The sequence below is a fragment of the Odontesthes bonariensis genome, chromosome 4 (genome assembly GCF_027942865.1).
Source record: "Odontesthes bonariensis isolate fOdoBon6 chromosome 4, fOdoBon6.hap1, whole genome shotgun sequence".
Classification (NCBI taxonomy): domain Eukaryota; kingdom Metazoa; phylum Chordata; class Actinopteri; order Atheriniformes; family Atherinopsidae; genus Odontesthes; species Odontesthes bonariensis.
Genome location: NC_134509.1, coordinates 21,695,147 through 21,712,623, shown reverse-complemented (window position 1 = coordinate 21,712,623; position 17,477 = coordinate 21,695,147). Strand labels below are relative to the sequence as shown.

The window sequence follows — 17,477 nt, the reverse complement described above, 5'->3', positions numbered from 1 at the left end:
ACTAGCTGTAAATGTGAATTTAATTGAATTTGTCTGTGTGCATTTGGTTGTGTTGGCAATACAGGTGAGAGCATTAAATGTGAAATTGGAGACAAGGAAACGGCTCTGCGCCTCCTGCAGGACATCCAGTTGGTCACCCTCCCGGAGATGAGCACAACTTCCTTTTGGTCGGACCACAGCCAATCGCAGAGCCCCATGCCCGTGATCACCGATGTGTCGACTGTGTCACACCCAGAAGCAGCTCCTGATCCAGGCGTGATCTCTGCATCCATTCCCCCCTCCTTACTGTCCCAGAGTAGCATAATGGAAAAGTATGATTTCATGCCTGGAGCAGAGAAGCTGCTGAGCAACCCAGTCACCCCCCAGAACAGCCCCTGGAACTTCTTTGGGTTGGAACCAGACCCGACTGGCCGGCCTCTGGATCGCAGCACCGCGGTGTGCAAGCTGTGCATGGAGCACGTGAGCTGCGGAGGAGGGGCGGCGGACCTCCAAAGCCATCTGACCAGCAAGCATCACATCAAACCTCGAGACATCAACAAGGATCGAAGTCAGACAACAGGTAACTGTGTCAAATAAAAGTTTGGGTTTATCACAACTCGAACCTCATTTTTCCCCATTTTTATAGGGTGTGTTTATGGGGTGTTCATTTGTTTAGTCTGTGCAGTGCTGAATTTAGCAACAGAGAAGCTAAAACAGTGTTAGGAGACCCTATGTTGTTCCCAAAAATGATGATGTTGCAAAGAAACGGAGGATCAGACGCCTGCACTGAGCAAAGAACCTCAGATTTAAAGAAAGATTCAATCGAACCACTCTAGAGTTTGTTAGGAACCACCTTCTCATGTTGGTCTCACTCCACTTGTTTTGTGCACACCAGGTTTTGCATGACAGCGTTCACATTTCAAGTGATCCAGAATAACAGGTCCACAATTAATTTAAATAGAACTAAACCTCTGTGTGAACACGCCCTGAATCACCAGAGTGGGGTTGAAATAAAGGAATCAAGGAATCGACAACTAAAACAAAGTCATACCGAGAAGTTATGAATAAACTGATCTTAAATAAATGACTTTGAGTGGGGAAATTAAAAATGAGCACGAGTGAAACGTCAGCTGTAATCCCTTAGTCTCTGAAGAACGATTTGCAAACAGCTATGAACTGTGATGTACATTAACTAACAGATGGCAGTCTCGGTGGGAGTTATACTCAGGATGATCAAATTGACTTTAAATAATTATTATTACAGAAAAAATGACTGACTTCTGCATGAATGCAACACATTTTTCAGTTTTAGATTTTGAAATACCTTTCAGGACCACCTGGTGGTATTACTAATCCTCTGAGCACTGTGAGTCCCTGTAATAGTACATATTTACATATTTTAACTGCCTACCTTTCCAGATTTCGATTGTCTTATAACCTCGCACTACAACATGGAGCTGAAATACTTTAGTACCTTTTCAATCATTGACTACAAAGCACTACTTTTATTTCTCAACTGTTTCTTTTTCTTACTACACCCCGCTGGCTGTCTTCATAACAGCTGAAGGTTGCATCACACTAACAATATCATGCTAAACTCATGCTTTTGCCTCCGTTTACCGAGTTGTTTTTTATTTAAATGACACCAGTGTTCCTTTGATTAATATATCGCCACATGCTGAATGCCTAATTGGTTGTTGCAGCAGTCATATTACCTTTCTTTTTCCTTCTTAAACCCATCTCAGGGCTCTAGACTAACTTTTTGCACTGGTGCGCCTAACTTTTTTTCTTAGGTGTATCAGCACTAAAGTTAGGTGCACCCAAATTTTCAACCGCATTGCATTTAACACCGCAGTTTTACAGGTGCACTTTTTCTTTTTTTTTTATTTATAGGCAATATTGACTTGTAAATGATTAACTAGCAATCTGGTCAAAATAAAGTTCTTTATTTGAAGCACAATTCTACAAACTTACTGAACTTAACTTACTAACTACTTACTGAAAAAGTGTTGGTGCTTAAAGTGCTTCACTGGCCTGAAATTTAAACTTAAAACATCTCAAAATAAATTTAACAAAAAATCTAAATGGCTTCAAACTGAACATCTCATGGCTCAATGTCTTATGGACTACAGTACAGTGGACTACAGTACAGGCTGACGGCAAATAATCGATTGGTCGTTGGTCGACCAAAAAAATTACCAGTCGACTAAATTCCATTGGTTGATTGGTTCGCAGGAAGAAAAAAAAGCCGCGTCTCGTCAAAGGGCTTCGGGACTTTTAATTTGAAGGGCGTGACAAAGAAAGACGTCAAACAAATCAAAACGGTAAATTCGTGTTACAAGGACAGAACGATCAGTTAGCGCGTCCCGTCCTGGGGCAACATCCAAGGAGTTCGTTGCGCAGGGCACACTTTGCAGCTGTGCATCAATGCGGCTCTTAAAAAAGATCCCATTTGCCGTGTCATAGCAGCTGCCAGACGTCTTGTTGGACATTTTAAGAAAAGTGCCAAGGCTACAGCGGCTCTCACTGAAAAACAAATACAACAGAACGTCGTTGAACACAAACTCATCCAGGATGTCTCCACGAGATGGAACTCCACTGCATGTTGGAGCGCCTTCTGGAACAGAGGTGGCCGGTCACCGCTGTACTTTCTGACCCCGTTACCACACACAGATCACGGCCGCGCTGTCATCTTCGCGCAGCAACAGGTGACGTCCAAATCGCGGTCAGAATATTCAAAGTCCGTCTGTCTTTCTGATTATTTTTGTGACACATTCAGAATGTCAAAATCTGAAATAATTTGCCCGTGTAAAGAGAGGGCAGACTTGAACCACCCGGCTTGTGCGCTTGTAAAATTCTGCTTGTCAGCCAATGGTCACTAACGTTGGGTTTTTTCTCACTCTCTGACTGGCCCTACGTTTGGACCTGTCATCCACATGAAAACGCATCATAAACGAATATTTTTAAAAACTCCGGGCAAAGTGAAGATTTTTAAAAATACCCGGCTACATGTGTACAGAGAAGAACTGAGCAGTCAATTGATTTTGTGTAGGCTATAGGCCTAGTGTTTAGATGAACCAGGAAACATTTTGTTAGTCACACAAGGTTACTCCCGGCCTTAGTGGTAAATGCGCATAGATGCGGCAGCCGGGCATTAAAGGTAAATGTTTTTGGGATTTTTGTCCAAAATCCTTGGTCGTGGACAGCCCTAGCATATTCACCGGTCTTCCTCTCCTCAAGATACAGCCGTACACACTGACACATTCCTGAACGATCAGGAATGCCATGTACTCACTGTTCGCAGTTAGCACAGACGTCTTTTTTTTCAATGTATCTGCGATGACTCCTATAAATTGCGCGCACGCAACATCATTGCTGTACGTCGGGTTTACGTTCAAGCCATTTTTCTTCTGAAGAATCATTTCGGACTTTAACTTAGTGAAGGGAACTTTTGCAATATGGTCGGCAACGTTCAACTTGATTATCATCTCGGCCTCGTCCGATGATGTGTTTGCTGCTGCCTGCCGCTGAAAGGCAGCGGGGAGAGGGGACACTGAGCAGGTAATGTGTTTCATAGATGCGTTGGGCTTTTTCAGCGTTTCAATTCGAAATGTATTAGAACCAGTCACAAATGCACTATTGCCACACTTTACAGTAAATACAGTGCATTATCTTATCGGCTTTACTGCATCTTAGCCAGGGAAACTGGTCAAATGTATACACGTTACCCCTTTTAATTTCAGTTGGTTCTGGCTCGGAGTCGATGGTATGTGGCTTATCTGATGCTAGCTCTGGACCTGGGCTTGACATAACATGGGAGGTTGATGGCTCCGTGTCAGAGCATTGGTTGTGGTTATTTTCAGACGAATCAGGCCTTAACTTAAGGAAAAAGTTGTCAATCGTTCTTGTCATGTTATCACCCGCGGCTACATCCACTGTTTATCTGACGCACATGTTCAAACGTACACACGTACACGGGCCAATCAGAGGGGGGTCCCGCCCTTCACTATCTCTGATTGGTTTAGACCACGATATGGGTCTAACATGTGTCTTGTTGAACCACAGGGAGACTTTAAGAGTCGCATAGACTTTTTTTTTTTTCCTCGAACGGGTGGTTGCACCGGTGCAACCTGAGATTTTTTTTTTTAGGCGCACCATTGAGAAAATAGGTCGCATGTGGTCGCACTCTAGAGCCCTGCATCTCATAGGGTCACATAACACTAGAGTTTTGGAGCCATGATCAAAGTGTACATCATATATTCAGCTTTAGTTTAGGCAATAATAGTGATCCTTAAATCACACTCCGAGCATGGCTAAAATTGGATACAAGTTTTAAAAAAAAACAACCTTGTCTTCCTTGGTTATTATGAAGAATATTCCAGAGAAAAGTAAGTGTCCTGGTCAACAGTGAAGAACCACTAGCTCGCCTGATGTAGCTCTACACAAGCATGTCTGTTTATTTCTGCATCACAGTCAGGAAAATAGCTTTGAGCTCGATGAGGACATCTTTAGTCTGGTCAGTTTGTCGTGTGGGCCACCCAATGTTTATAGCCTGCTTTCCAAGATGATGTTTTAATGTAACAGTTGAACTTATTGTGGAGGTGTGAAAAACAGCAAAGATAACAGTTTAACAGACAGAAAATAGGATTTCTGCAGCAACAAGGTGATTCCCAAAGAGCTGTTAGCTGAAAACTTGGCATATCTCAGCATGGTGTGCAGTGTGTCCTTAAAACATTTGAGGAAACTGGACAAGTGGAGGACAAAAGAAGAAGTGTCAGGCCTAAAGAACTATCTGCAGCAGATGAACAGGATCTGAAAGTGATGTCCTTAAAGCAATACTATGTAACATTTCTACCTTAAAATAACAGCTTGAAAAAAATTGTGCGGCTAGAATGAGTTTTAATATTACGATTGGCCTGTCTCCTATGCCCTTCGGGGGTCTGAGTTGGAAAAACTGCGCTATGTAACTTTGCTGGATTGGCCCGGGAGCTGAGCGGAAGTACTTCGACTTGCTTTCTGGCACACCTACCGCAAAAACAAATAGACCCCTCTCACGCTCCCAGGTACATTTGATTACCTTCTCGGTCGACATATTTTGCACCTTCTGACTCCTCGCCGGTTCGTCAACAAACGTGAAAAGTGAAACGTGAAAGCGAAAGGGTGTTGTATTTACGACAGTGTAACCGTACATTACCTCCAAGCCTGTAGGGGGAGCTCCATAATGGGCTTTTTGAGAAGTTGCATTGTATTGCTTTAAGAAAGAGGAAAAAATCCAGCAAAGACCTGACACAGGAGCTGAGAGATGCATCTGGACCTTCAGCTGATCCTCTGCTGTTGGCCCAAGCCTCATCAGTAATGGGCTCCATGGAAGGGTGGCTGTCAAGAAGCCGTTCTTAAGGAAGGGAAACAGGGAGAAAAGGCTGAGCTGTGCCAAATGACACAATAGAGCATAATATAACAAATTATGGTATTTTACCAGGTTATTACGCAGGGTGGCCGCGGGTCCTTAAAGTCTTAAAAAGTCGTAAATCAATTTTCCTGAAAATAAGACCTTAAAAAGTATTAAATTGTCTTAAATTCAGATTGCATGGGTCTTAAATATTTGGATTTTTTTTTTTTTTTGCTCTAAAGGAACAGTATTTATTTATTTATTTTTAATATATTTACTTGATTTTATAAGCATTTGTTCATGGGACTTAAATGTTCTGAAAATATTGTAATATATTTAATTTAGGACAGTGATGACATTTTTGTGATCTTTTCGCATCACACGCATTTAGTCGATGTTCTTAAACTCAACCGTCATTTGTCATTTTACCATACTGTCAGTGTGTTTACTTGGAAATATTTGGTATTTCCATCGTACGTTTGGTCTTAAAGTGGCATTAAAAGATCTTAAAGTCTTAAATTTAACTTGTTTATACCTGTATACACCCTGATTACAAATTTAAACCGTTTTCCTTGATGCTTAGACTATTTTAATCTTTTTTAATCTAATTAATCTTGCAGATGAAACAGGGCTCTTGAACGAGTTGTTTATACTGTACTAGAGATGCTTAACTCGAATCTTTTGGGTGATCCGGGCTGATCGGATCATTTCAAGGAGGTGATTCGAGTTATACGGATCACTTGAATCACTTGAGTCACTTATTAAAAAAAAAAAAAAAAAAAAAAACCTTTCTGCCGTTAAGTGGCTATGTACCTCGCCTTTTTTTTTGTCCCATTTATCAATTCATTTTGATAAATCAAAGAGCAGCCTACGGCTACAAGTTCACTCATTTATTTTTGTCAAGTAATAATTCAATGCCATTTTATCTGAAAGCCAGACATGAAATGATTATTTTTCAACGACTGTACAAGATGCATGAAGCCACGCTAACCGAGCCTGTAGCGAGTCGACAATCCTTGCTGCCGGCAGAATCGAAACTTAAAAAGATCCGAGTTGGCAGTGATCCGCTACTTGCCCGTCTGACCGCTGAATCGCTGGCTCTGAGTGACTCAGCGGGTCAGACGGGCAAGTAGCGGATCACTGCCAACTCGGATCTTTTTAAGTTTCGATTCTGCCGCGTGACTCGACTGGCCGTGAGTCACCCAGAGCCGGCATGATTCGCCCGACTCAGCTTGCGAGCGAGCAGAGAGATAGAGCCGAGTGCGCCGCGACCCGCGACTCGCAGAGTGATCCGTTCGAGCAGTACGAGTCAGCGGGGATCCGTCCCGTCCGGACGGATCGCAAGTCAGGACGGATCAGTAGGGGGCATGGCTCACTTAACCAACAACAAACGGGCTCGTGACAAACGGGGCGGGACTAGCTAGCTAGCACCCAACTATACCAGTTCTAACATGATTATTACAATTCTTCCTCTTTATTTTTTTATTATTTATCACACAAATACCAGTCTGTGAAAACTACCAGTCTGTGATTGGCTGGTGGCGTGGCTCATTTATACAACTAGGAGTTGCGAGCGAGCAGAGCCGAATGCGCCGCGACCCGCGACTCGCAGAGTGATCCGTTCGAGCAGTACGAGTCAGCGGGGATCCGTCCCGTCCGGACGGATCGCAAATCAGGACGGATCAGTAGGGGGCATGGCTCACTTAACCAACAACAAACGGGCTCGTGACAAACGGGGCGGGAGTTAGGTTTCGTTTCACTCAGTGTGTGCCTGTGACTGTGTGTTTGTGACTGAACTAGTAGGCAACTAAAGAGGGATATATATATATATATATATATATATATATATATATATATTCCGGTTTCATCATTTCTCTCACGACAAAGGTGCAAGAGCGCTGTAACTGCCATTTGTTGACATAATGAAATGCCGTCTGGCTCAACTTGGGCGGATCTTTTTTTTTTTTTTTTTTTTTAAGGCGGATCAAATGCATGCCACCATCCGGTCTGCCCGGGTGACGTATTTATCCGGGTTGAAAACCGGATAACCCGGATTTTGTTACAGCTCTATACTGTACCTTGAACTAAAGGAGGTTTAGAGAAATCCGATATTTTCGCCCGGTCGTTTGAACGCATCAGCAGCATGTCGGCGGTGTGGAATTTTTTCTCTGTGAGTGAAGAAACTCCAAAATACGCGATTTGTAAAATCTGTAGAAGGATAATAAGCCGCGGAGGAAACAGGGCGAAGTCGTTTGGGACAACAAACCTAATCCGACATTTAAAACAGCACCGGGGTGTTGAAAACGCTCAGTTTGACGAAGCTAACAAAGGTAACGCGGCTAAGTGGAAGAAGCTAGCAGCTCACAGCCTCCAGCCGCTGCTGCTGCACTGGAAACAGTGAGAAGGAAAGAAACGGAACTCTGTGCAGATTTACAGGATCGCAGGAAGACCTGTAACCATAGCTTCAGTTTTGCAGCAGATGTAGCTAACCGTATTCGGTTCCCGCGATAATCCGGAACGTAGGCGAGATCCGGCGATAAACTGTTGTAACCACAACAACGAGCAGCTAACTTTGCTTCTCCTGCTGATCTGACCATCTATCAGCTACTTTTTTGTTGATGTTAATATGAAGTTGTGATAGGCTACATGTGCTACGTGTTATGTTTTATTTTTAAAGGGGGCGGAAGTTTATTTTGTTGGTTCTGTGTGGGACTTCCTGTGATCTGATCTGTGGAGCTTGATGCGGCTCAGCTGTGGCTCCGTCAGAAACAGAAGTGCAGCAGAATGATGGCGGAACCGCGTGGGCATACTCTCATGGACTAGTGGCAGCGATCAGCAACCGTTACGTCCCCTGTGGAAATTAGGCTTTAGACAAGCTTTCTGTAATTTATTTTAAGTACCGTATTTTCCGGACTATAACTCGCACTATTTTTCATAGATTGGCTGGTCCTGCGACTTGTGTATCCATCAAGGAGTAGACGTTGCTACCTGCAGCCGCCAGAGGGTGCTGTAGGCATGTGCTGCTCCTGCACTAAAGAAATCAACTGAAACGTTAACAGCAGAGACAGACAAAATGCCACGGAAAAGAAAATCTTATTCCGCAGAGTACAAACTGCAGGTGGTAAAATATGCAGTCGTAAACGGCAATCGGGCAGCAGACAGGAAGTTTGGAGTGAGTGAGAAACTTGTGAGGGACTGGCGAAAAACGGAGCGAAAGCTCAGTGCCATGAAGAAAACAAAGCGAGCTAATCGCGGGCTGAACCCAAGATGGCCGCAGCTGGAGGATCGAGTCCACACGTGGGTGCTGGAACAACGTACTGCCGGGATAGGCTTCTCAGCGCTGCAGTTGCGTCTCTACGCCCTGGTAGTTGCCGAGGAGATGAATATTACTGATTTTTCAGGTGGAAATTCTTGGTGTTACCGCTTCATGCAACGCAAAGGCGTCTCTTTCAGCGAATGGAAACCGGTGTGTCAGGAACTGCCGGCAGACATCCAAGCCGAGGTCGAGAGTTTCCGTGAGTTCATTGAATAGCAGGTCTTTGATTTTGTGAAATAATTTTCTAAATAAATGCGACTTATAGTCCGGTGCGACTATATATATATATATATATATATATATATATAATTTTCCTATTCATGACCTTTTTATTTTTTTTTATTTTATTTTTTTTTGACTGATGCGACTTAAACTCTGGAGCGATTTATTGTCCGGAAAATACGGTTTCAGATCCTGTTCATCTGCTGTAGATAGTTCTTTAAGCCTGACTCTTCTTCTTTTGTCCTCCACTTGTCCAGTTTCCTCAAATGTTTTAAGGACACACTGCACACCATGCTGAGATATGCCAAGTTTTCAGCTAACAGCTCTTTGGGAATCACCTTGTTGCTGCAGAAATCCTATTTTCTGTCTGTCAGACTGTGTTATCTTTGCTGTTTTTCATAGATGCAACTAAAGAAATGGGAACAAATGATGTGTCTCTGTGACAGGCTGCTGGGAACAAAGTGCCTAAAGATCCAATTTAAAATGGCTTCTTTGCTAAGTTGTCTGTTATGTGTTGACACAACACTGGTTCATCCTTTGAGTTAGGAGCCTTTTTTCTCCTTGAATGATTCATTGGTCAGAGTTAAGTAAGTTCCTCTGAAAATCTTCACGTATAAGGATTGGACTGACAATGAGTGAAAAAGCAGCAAATGTTAAAAGAAAAACTTTGAAAGACCTAGAGAAGTTTTGCTGTTTGGAAGTAAAATACAAAGTAAATAAAAATGGGAACAATCTGATTTGACCAAGAAAAAAAAAATTGTAAATTGAACAAAATCTGTTAATCGATCAAACTTTGTTGACTTGCTGCTAACTTGTTTCTTTCAAACTGATGGAAACTTTCTTCATTTTCACAACAGCTCAACAACATGCACAACAGCGCGTTCAGCCAGTGACGCCCATCAGTGCTCCGGTCAGCTCCCCCCACCTGCTCATGCCAGCTCAGCTGACCAGGGCCATCACCAACTTCATCGTCGTGGATCTCCAGCCTGCAGCGCTGGTTGAAGGGCAGGGCTTCCGCCAGCTGCTGCACACACTCCTGCCCTCCCACCGGGAGCTACCTCTGCCCTGTCAGGTCGAGGGCCTCCTCAGAGACCACCATACCAAAGGCAAGCAGAGCCTCGCTAAGCTGCTCGGGGCAAAAACTGGAAGCGTAGAAAACGAGGAGATAAGTGACTACACTGCTCCTATTGAGTTTGAGCCGAGGAGACGTGGGCGACCTCTCAACCATCAGGGAGAAGTTCCGTACTTTGTGAACTTAAGTGTGGATGTTTGGCTCCACAGCTGGCCGGGCAACACAGAGCGGTACCTCACCCTTTGGGCGCACTACATAGATGAACATTTCAGTCTTCATAACTTGGCCCTGGCAACACAAAGACAGACCGAGAGCGAGGGAAACGACTACGACCTTCAGGCTGTGGAGGCGCAGGTGAAAATAATGGCGCAGGAGTGGGGAATATTCCAGCCTAATCTGGTGCTGTGGGGGGTGGAAGGGAAGAGCAGGACCAGGCTGCGGCCCATAAAGAGCGAGGTGGGCGTGGAGGCCACGGGGAGCGCCCCTCACCCAAACTCAACCACTTTTCTGGAGAGGGACGACTCTGCGTCGTCCGAGGAAACGCACGCTGCAGACGGACGTGTCGGCGAGGGTCTTCCATCTGTCCCGTGCTTCTTCAGCGCCGTGCAGGGCTGCATCGAGGAAGTGATGTCGCACCCCGTCATATCCAAAACCCTCAGCCAGTTCCAGGGTATTCTCTCCACTCTGTTCCTGCCGTCGGCTCAGGACAGAGGCTTATACGAGCATTATGTCCAGAAACTCTCGCAGGGCCTGACGAAACAAGACAAGATGAGACTGAAGTCGTGGGCTCACAGCCGGCCCACCTGGAACTCGCTTTACCCCGTGCTGAGCACGCTCACCAAAAACAAAAGTGTACTCTGTGACATAATAAAAGAGATCAAAGATGAGAGTTGTACAAGAGAGAAGGCGGCTTCGGAGTTGACTTCATCTGGCAGCTTGCACGCTAACTCCACCTCCAGCTCCACGTCGACCAGCCTCCCGACTTTCCGTGCCGAATGGAAGGTCGTGGAGGAGCTGTGTTTGGTCCTCAAACCTCTGGATGTGGCCTGTCGGACGCTGGCCAAGGAGGCCTTCCCCCGTCTGTCCCTCATCAAACCCATCCTCACCGGCCTGCTGTCGCGGCACCTCGTTCTCCGGCCCGGAGATTCGTCGTCCATCTTGAAGGAGGTTAAGAGGATGATGAGGCGGAACTTGGCGAGGTGTTACGACAACCCCGCAGTGAACAGGGCTCTGAGTGTGGCGTGTTCCCTCGACCCCCAGTTCCATGGGCTCGGGTTCATGGAGGAGAAGGTGAGTCGTACCTTTTTTAAAGAGCAGTTTGTGGGGATTTCTCATTTTATCAGCTGTAGAGAACACGACTTCTTAAAAAAACACTCAGATTAGTGGGAAGTGGGTCAAATCAGGCTGTTCGTTCACTCCAACAGAAAAAAAGTGGGACACGAATGAGGTTGATGGAGCTGCTAACATCATCCTGAACAGAGCAAATGTTAAAGTGCTAAATTTAGTGATAAATCTAACTTCTTTAAATAACCATTTCAGTGTGTGGAACCTGAGCTTTTCAGCTGTCCCACATGTGTCACAGCTGCTGAACGGTCAGAAAGCTCCTTTCAGGAAAAACAGGATTCGTGTTTTTAAAATGTATTAGACGAGTACATTAAAAACAAAGCTACATTAAGACGAGTGCTGCAGTATGTGTAGGTCCCCGTTTCATATGGAGACAACGTGGTAACGCTCACTGGTTAACGGGTAATTTGACTGGTTAGTGCTTCAGCTGTTCTCAACCTCCCACTATGAGCTGTGATGGAGGAACAACAAAGGGAAGAAGAAGCTTGAATCATGTGCGTGTGAATAATGGCCTAGTTTGAAATAAACTAAAGGTTTTCAGTGAAGGATCTTTGGACATCGCTGCACCCTTTTTGTCCTTTTCTGCAGTCTGTGCTTAGTTGAGGGGAATGATGTCTAACAAGTCTTTTATATCGTCTGATTCAGCTCATACGTTAGTTGAGAAACAAAACTGCTCTTTATCTTTTACGTTTGCTTTTGCTCTCGGTTCTCCGCTACTTATCCTCCATCCCTCTGTTTTGCAGAGGTGTAGTACCCAGTTTTCTTTAGAGGTCAAGAAGGACTGGTGATGTAGCTTTTCAGTTGAGGCACAGGCAGCATTGTGGATGGCTCGATGACGGCTCCTTCTTGATCTCCTAAAGGGAAAAGGTGCGTCTGACCTTTGTGAAATGGAGGGGAGGAATAGGGGCTAAAGAAAGAATAAAAAAAGTGGGTCAAGCCCTGCTAAATCTCCAGCTACAGTTTTAATAAAGTGAAAAGGAAGTAAGAATCGATGCGGTTTAATTAAAATGTGTTTGTTGTGATTTTGTAGGAGCAGACGGCCACTTTTAACTGGCTCAAAAAGGAGGCCGTTCGGATCGTGAAGGAGGACAGGAGAAGGAGTCAAGCTAAGACACAGAGCCAAGTCAAGAGAAGCTCCTCCCTTGAGTCGGCAGATTCAGAGAGCGACTTTGTGCGGAGGAGCAAACGGCTCAAAGAATGCCCCCCGATCAACTTCAAAGAGCTCGCGGACGCAGACGAAGACGACGTCTGCGACGCTGGAGTTGCCTACGAGTGCGAGTCAATGGAGTCGGGCTCTCAGGCCGGGCTCTCCGGGATGGAGTTCCTGCTGGGCGACCTCTTCAGCTCGACTCCCAGGAGCACACAGAGTTCTGTGGAGGAGTCCGTGGACATCGAGATGTCCGTCTTCAGAGCCGACAAGGGGGCTTCGCTTGGAGTGGAGCCCCTGCAGTGGTGGAGAACGAAGGCGGTGCAGTTCCCGCTCCTGGCCTCGGTGGCACGGGCCTACCTGGCTGCTCCGGCGGTGGCGGGGAACGCCGCGCAGGACTTTGTGCAGGAAGGAGCGCGAACCGCAAACGGGAGGAGATCGAACATTTCGCCTGAAAGTTTGGATGCGATCCTGTTCCTGCATCACAACCACATTTCCCCCGCCGAGAGCGGACAGGCTGCAGCCAAGAGTGACGACAAAAACTGAGGCAGTGAGAAGCCTCTGCAAACGTTTACGAGCTCCGACTTTAACCTCCGTAAACTCCTGTTGAACCTTTAAACGTTACCTACGTTCAGATATAAACCCAAATCAAACCAAATCTGTCCTCCAACAGCAGCTGGAGGAGCTGCAGGACAAGTGGGTGGAGTCTGTTTTTAGACATGAGGGTCGAATCTTTTTAACATCTGATATTCAACCCTGCTGGTGCAGCAGCCTTAAGGGTTTACATCAACTTTAAAGCTGCATGTTTGCTCTCCAAAGTAACTGTGATTTTTGTATATTTCCATATGTGTTTGACTGTTTTTCTTTTTTTCTTTCTAAATTACATTAACTCTGATTTGTCCATTAATGACCTTGTAGCTCCTAGTGCCTTACACTCAGTCCTTCATGGTAGTACCTTTTTGGTTATTATTATTATTTGATCATCAGATTATTATGTCAAACTTGTCAAAACTAAATGTTACTTACTGTTTATCAACCATTTCACTGGAAATTAAATCTTTGTGTTAATAAACTGGTTAAGTAACAAACAGTACTGTGCAAAAGTTGTGATCCAGCCCTCATTTCTTTACTTTTTCCTTCCAAGCAGTAAGACTTTTTTTGTTATAATCTTTTAAACTGGTCTTTAGCAACAGTTCTTCAGGCTTTCTGAAAGTTTTTCTTTTAACACTGTTTCTCAATTCCGGTCCTCTGGACCCACTGCCCTGCATGTGTTCGATGTTTCCCTTCTCCACACCTGATTGAAACGATCAGCTCGTGGCCTGATAAGGAGCCATTCATATTATAAAAAATAAGTCATTATTAAAGTAGCCAGCTACAAGGAAAGCCCTGATTATGAACTGGGAAGGGAGAGGAGATGGAGATGTATTCAACTAAATAGTTCATGAAGCAATCTGAAAACATTTGCGAACTCATCGGACATATTAAAATAGTTTGTTATACCTTGTGTATATAACATGACGTTTCGCTGTTAATAAGTGAATATTTTCAATTATTCGAAGTCTTATTGACATGACTCGTTTCTTTGTGTCCTTTTCCAAACTCGACGGCTGTATAAATGTAGCTTTTTCCCGTGACTCGCGGACGCAGCACCGATGACGTCAAAGAAATATTACATTTCTATTGGCCCGTTAGTTCAAGCCCCGGCTCCTTCAGACGAGCATTTACCACAGCCCTTTTACAGACAGCCGTTCCGCTTCCTATTCGCCCCATTATACAAAATTTGGCTGCAGTTCAGTTGATTTTCTCTGGGGGCGCTGGCGAGCGAGTGCAGAATGACCATTGGCCATAGGGCTGGCGCTAATAACTCAAAAAATGTCCCCGCTAGCGGCTGAAACCTGAAAATATTACTGTGATTTCTGACAGAGGGATGTGGATTTATATCAAAAGTACAATAACCTGGGAGTTATATCTTTCTGTTTTCTTACAGGTCTGGCATTTGCGAGTCAGTCTCCGCTAGCATCTAGCTAACGGAATCTGAAGAACGCACGGCTGATTACGACCGGCTGCTTTACGGCACTCGTCCACTGTGCCAGAGTGCTAACCTGGTGCTGCTAACAACAACCAAAGCTTAAAGTTAGCAAAGCCCACAATTTTAATATGCTTTATAGTACCTATTCTAGCCACGCAGACCCATAACAGGATGCACGAGCTGAAATCTGTAACTATTTGAGCTAACACCTCTCTGCTAGCTCAGCGCTAGGACTGACCATGCCGTAAAGTGATGCCACATGCGTGACGTCACTTGTGATCCAATACTGACAATAAATGTGTATTTTAAAAAAATCTAGTGAGTCTAAAAAAAATCAAACCAAGTGCCATTTGAAAGGATAATTTATCCTGCCTTTAGGAAAATTAAAATGAAAAAATATAAAAAAAATTCTATCCAAAGCAATGGCTGCATCTAAGGTGGATCTCATAGTACCACCAGAGAGTTCTGCCTGCTCTGCACTGCTTCGTTGGCGCCCCCTAGAGTGCAGTACCACCCGGAAAAAGCCGCCAGCTTTCTCTCTCCTCATAATAGAGACTCTGCATTTATGTTGTCGCTCTGCGGCTGTTTCGCTGAGCTGGAACATCAAAGTTACAGCAGCAAAGATGATCAGGTAGGTAAATAAGATAATATGCATTATTTTACACTGAGCAACGTCACGCTTTGTTAATACTTTACCACTGTTGTCTCCTGTAAGGCTCCATATTTTTGATAATTTGTCGAAACTGTCCGTAGCACAAAGCTTACGTTCCCACGTATCTTTTGAAGGAACTATAAACCAGGCTTCAAGCCTGGTTTATAGTCGGTAACGCAAGACGCAACGCAAGCCCTTGCTCGGTTGCAAGCCCCCCCTTGCGTGCTTGCGTGTGTCACCTCAATTTTCTAAACTTCGCGCAAGCCACTGGCTGTGGTCGAAACCGCCTACTACTTGATCAATCTGACAGTATGCAGAGCGTTTACACACAGTGCACTTCACTCCTGCCCGAGCCGAAATCAGCCGGCCTGAAAAGCTGATTTCCCTTAAGCTATAAACTCTGTAAATATATAACTTTAGTAACATTTGAAACATTTTCAGGCGAGAAAGTAGTCGTTTAGACCCCCAAGGTGTTGAAAATCTGACAAAATACCGGCTATTTACAAGAAGAAGAAGAAGAAGCATGAATCTATGGAAGAGAGACTTGCCAAAGAGCTCCTGGCGGTGAATTTCCTTTCATCGTAGTAGGCTTGTCATTGAAAAAACCCGCTACTCCACCTACTGTCCTGGCGGTGAATCGCCACGCAGCACACGCAACCGCCGATAAAGCAAAATGAAGTATAAACGTCTCGAGCCATTAACACAAGTGCAAGACGCAAGCGCAAGGGCAGTTACATGACAGAAGTTGATATTTGCACAATTAAGCCACGTTGCGGTTATATAGCGCACGTTTATTTGACGGAGTCTTTTTGGTCCTTGAAGTTTTGCTGGAGAATTGGAGGACTGATGTGTGAGTTTCCGTCAGCTGCCATTTCACTGAGTTAGAGGACTTGTCAACCCCCTTTTGGAAATGCGTCAACATCATTGTTTGAAAGTGGTCGAGAAAAACACACTGAAGTGAAAAATGTAACAATAAATTTTTAAGACAGTATTCAGTAAACATCTTATACCCAGGTATAGCAAAAAGCTCATTCATTCTTAGAGATTATAACATATCTGAAAAATCAACTATTTGGACAAAATACTTAAAATTCCCAGTTCCCCCAAAATGTAAAGAAGATAATTAAAAAAATATTAACATAAATCTATCTCTCAAATGAATTTTTAAAAAGATTTAAATTTGATGTAGAAAACTGTTATAATTGTGAATAATTATGAATGTGAGACTGTCCAAAATTTGTGGAAATCTCTCCATGACTTATTATCGTCTAGTTCCATAAACACTGATTTCTGGTCTTTTCAAAACATCCAAGTAGGTGTAATCCTCAAAGATAAAACAAAACAAACAAAAAAAAAAACGGTTCTTGGTAAATAGCATCATCATTACTAAATATTATATTCACAAGTGTCGATATGCCAAATCCCCACCTTCATGGCTTGCATAAAAAAATAATATATCCTTGTTACAAACATGTCTGAAACATATAAATAATCCCCATGCAGATAAATTATACACACTCATAGCAAATCTTAACCTGTCCTAACCCCTTGTAACTGTTTAGAATGGACTTACCTTTTCTTTTCTCCTTGTTTTTTTTATTGTTATATTTATTATCCCTTTTTTTTTCTTCTGTTTTCTGTTTATGTTCCAGTTCTGAAATTACAGCAAAAAGCCATGCAGACCCCATAGATCAGGGGTCTCAAACTGCTCCGTGAAAGGGCCGGTGTGGCTGCAGGTTTTTGTTCCAATACCCTGCAGCAGCACAGCTGACTTGTTTAATTCAATCAACTGAACTGGTTAAGACCTTATGGAAGTTTTTCTGTGCCATCAGAGTTTGAACACGAATTTCTAATATTGAATTTTTACAGCATCAAAATCAGACTTTGAATTTGAAAAACCAACAGTGTAAAAAAAAAAAAAAAAATCAATTTCTAAAAACAAAAATCAGTGTAAAAAAATTCAACATCTAAAAAAAAATTCAGTGGAAAAAGAACCAGACTCAACATCCGGGTAAACAGGGAGAAGCAATCGATCCCTGTCTCAATTCATCTAACGGCAGCCAATCAAGTTACGCTCCATTGGACAGATCAGCCATGTCCACCAACGCGAGTGATGGTGCTTCGGTGAGTGAGTTTACTTTATTTGCCATTTGTGTTAATATAATATCTAATATCTATTGAGCTGATATTAGCTTGATTGGCTGCCGTTGGATGAACCTTCATTCAGTGCAGACAGTTCAGTTGATTGAATGAAACAAGTCAGCTGTGCTGCTGCAGGGCTGGAACAAAAACCTGCAGCCACACCGGCCCTTTGAGGATCAGTTTGA

The 17,477-nt window shown here is 43.9% G+C and overlaps 1 protein-coding gene across 3 annotated transcripts in view; it reads left to right on the top strand.

The window, feature by feature from the left end:
- Positions 1–13,562, top strand: part of LOC142378682 (E3 SUMO-protein ligase ZBED1-like) — a 29,890-nt gene extending 16,328 nt beyond the window's left edge. For 2 of the 3 annotated variants that reach the window (XM_075463479.1, XM_075463480.1), the window contains exons 5-7: positions 65–559; positions 9,764–11,268; positions 12,353–13,562. In XM_075463479.1, coding sequence (XP_075319594.1) covers positions 65–559; positions 9,764–11,268; positions 12,353–13,015 — 2,663 coding nt within the window. In that variant the 3' untranslated portion in view covers positions 13,016–13,562. The other variant, XM_075463481.1, reaches the window with a different exon arrangement.
- The last annotated feature ends 3,915 nt before the right edge of the window (positions 13,563–17,477 follow it).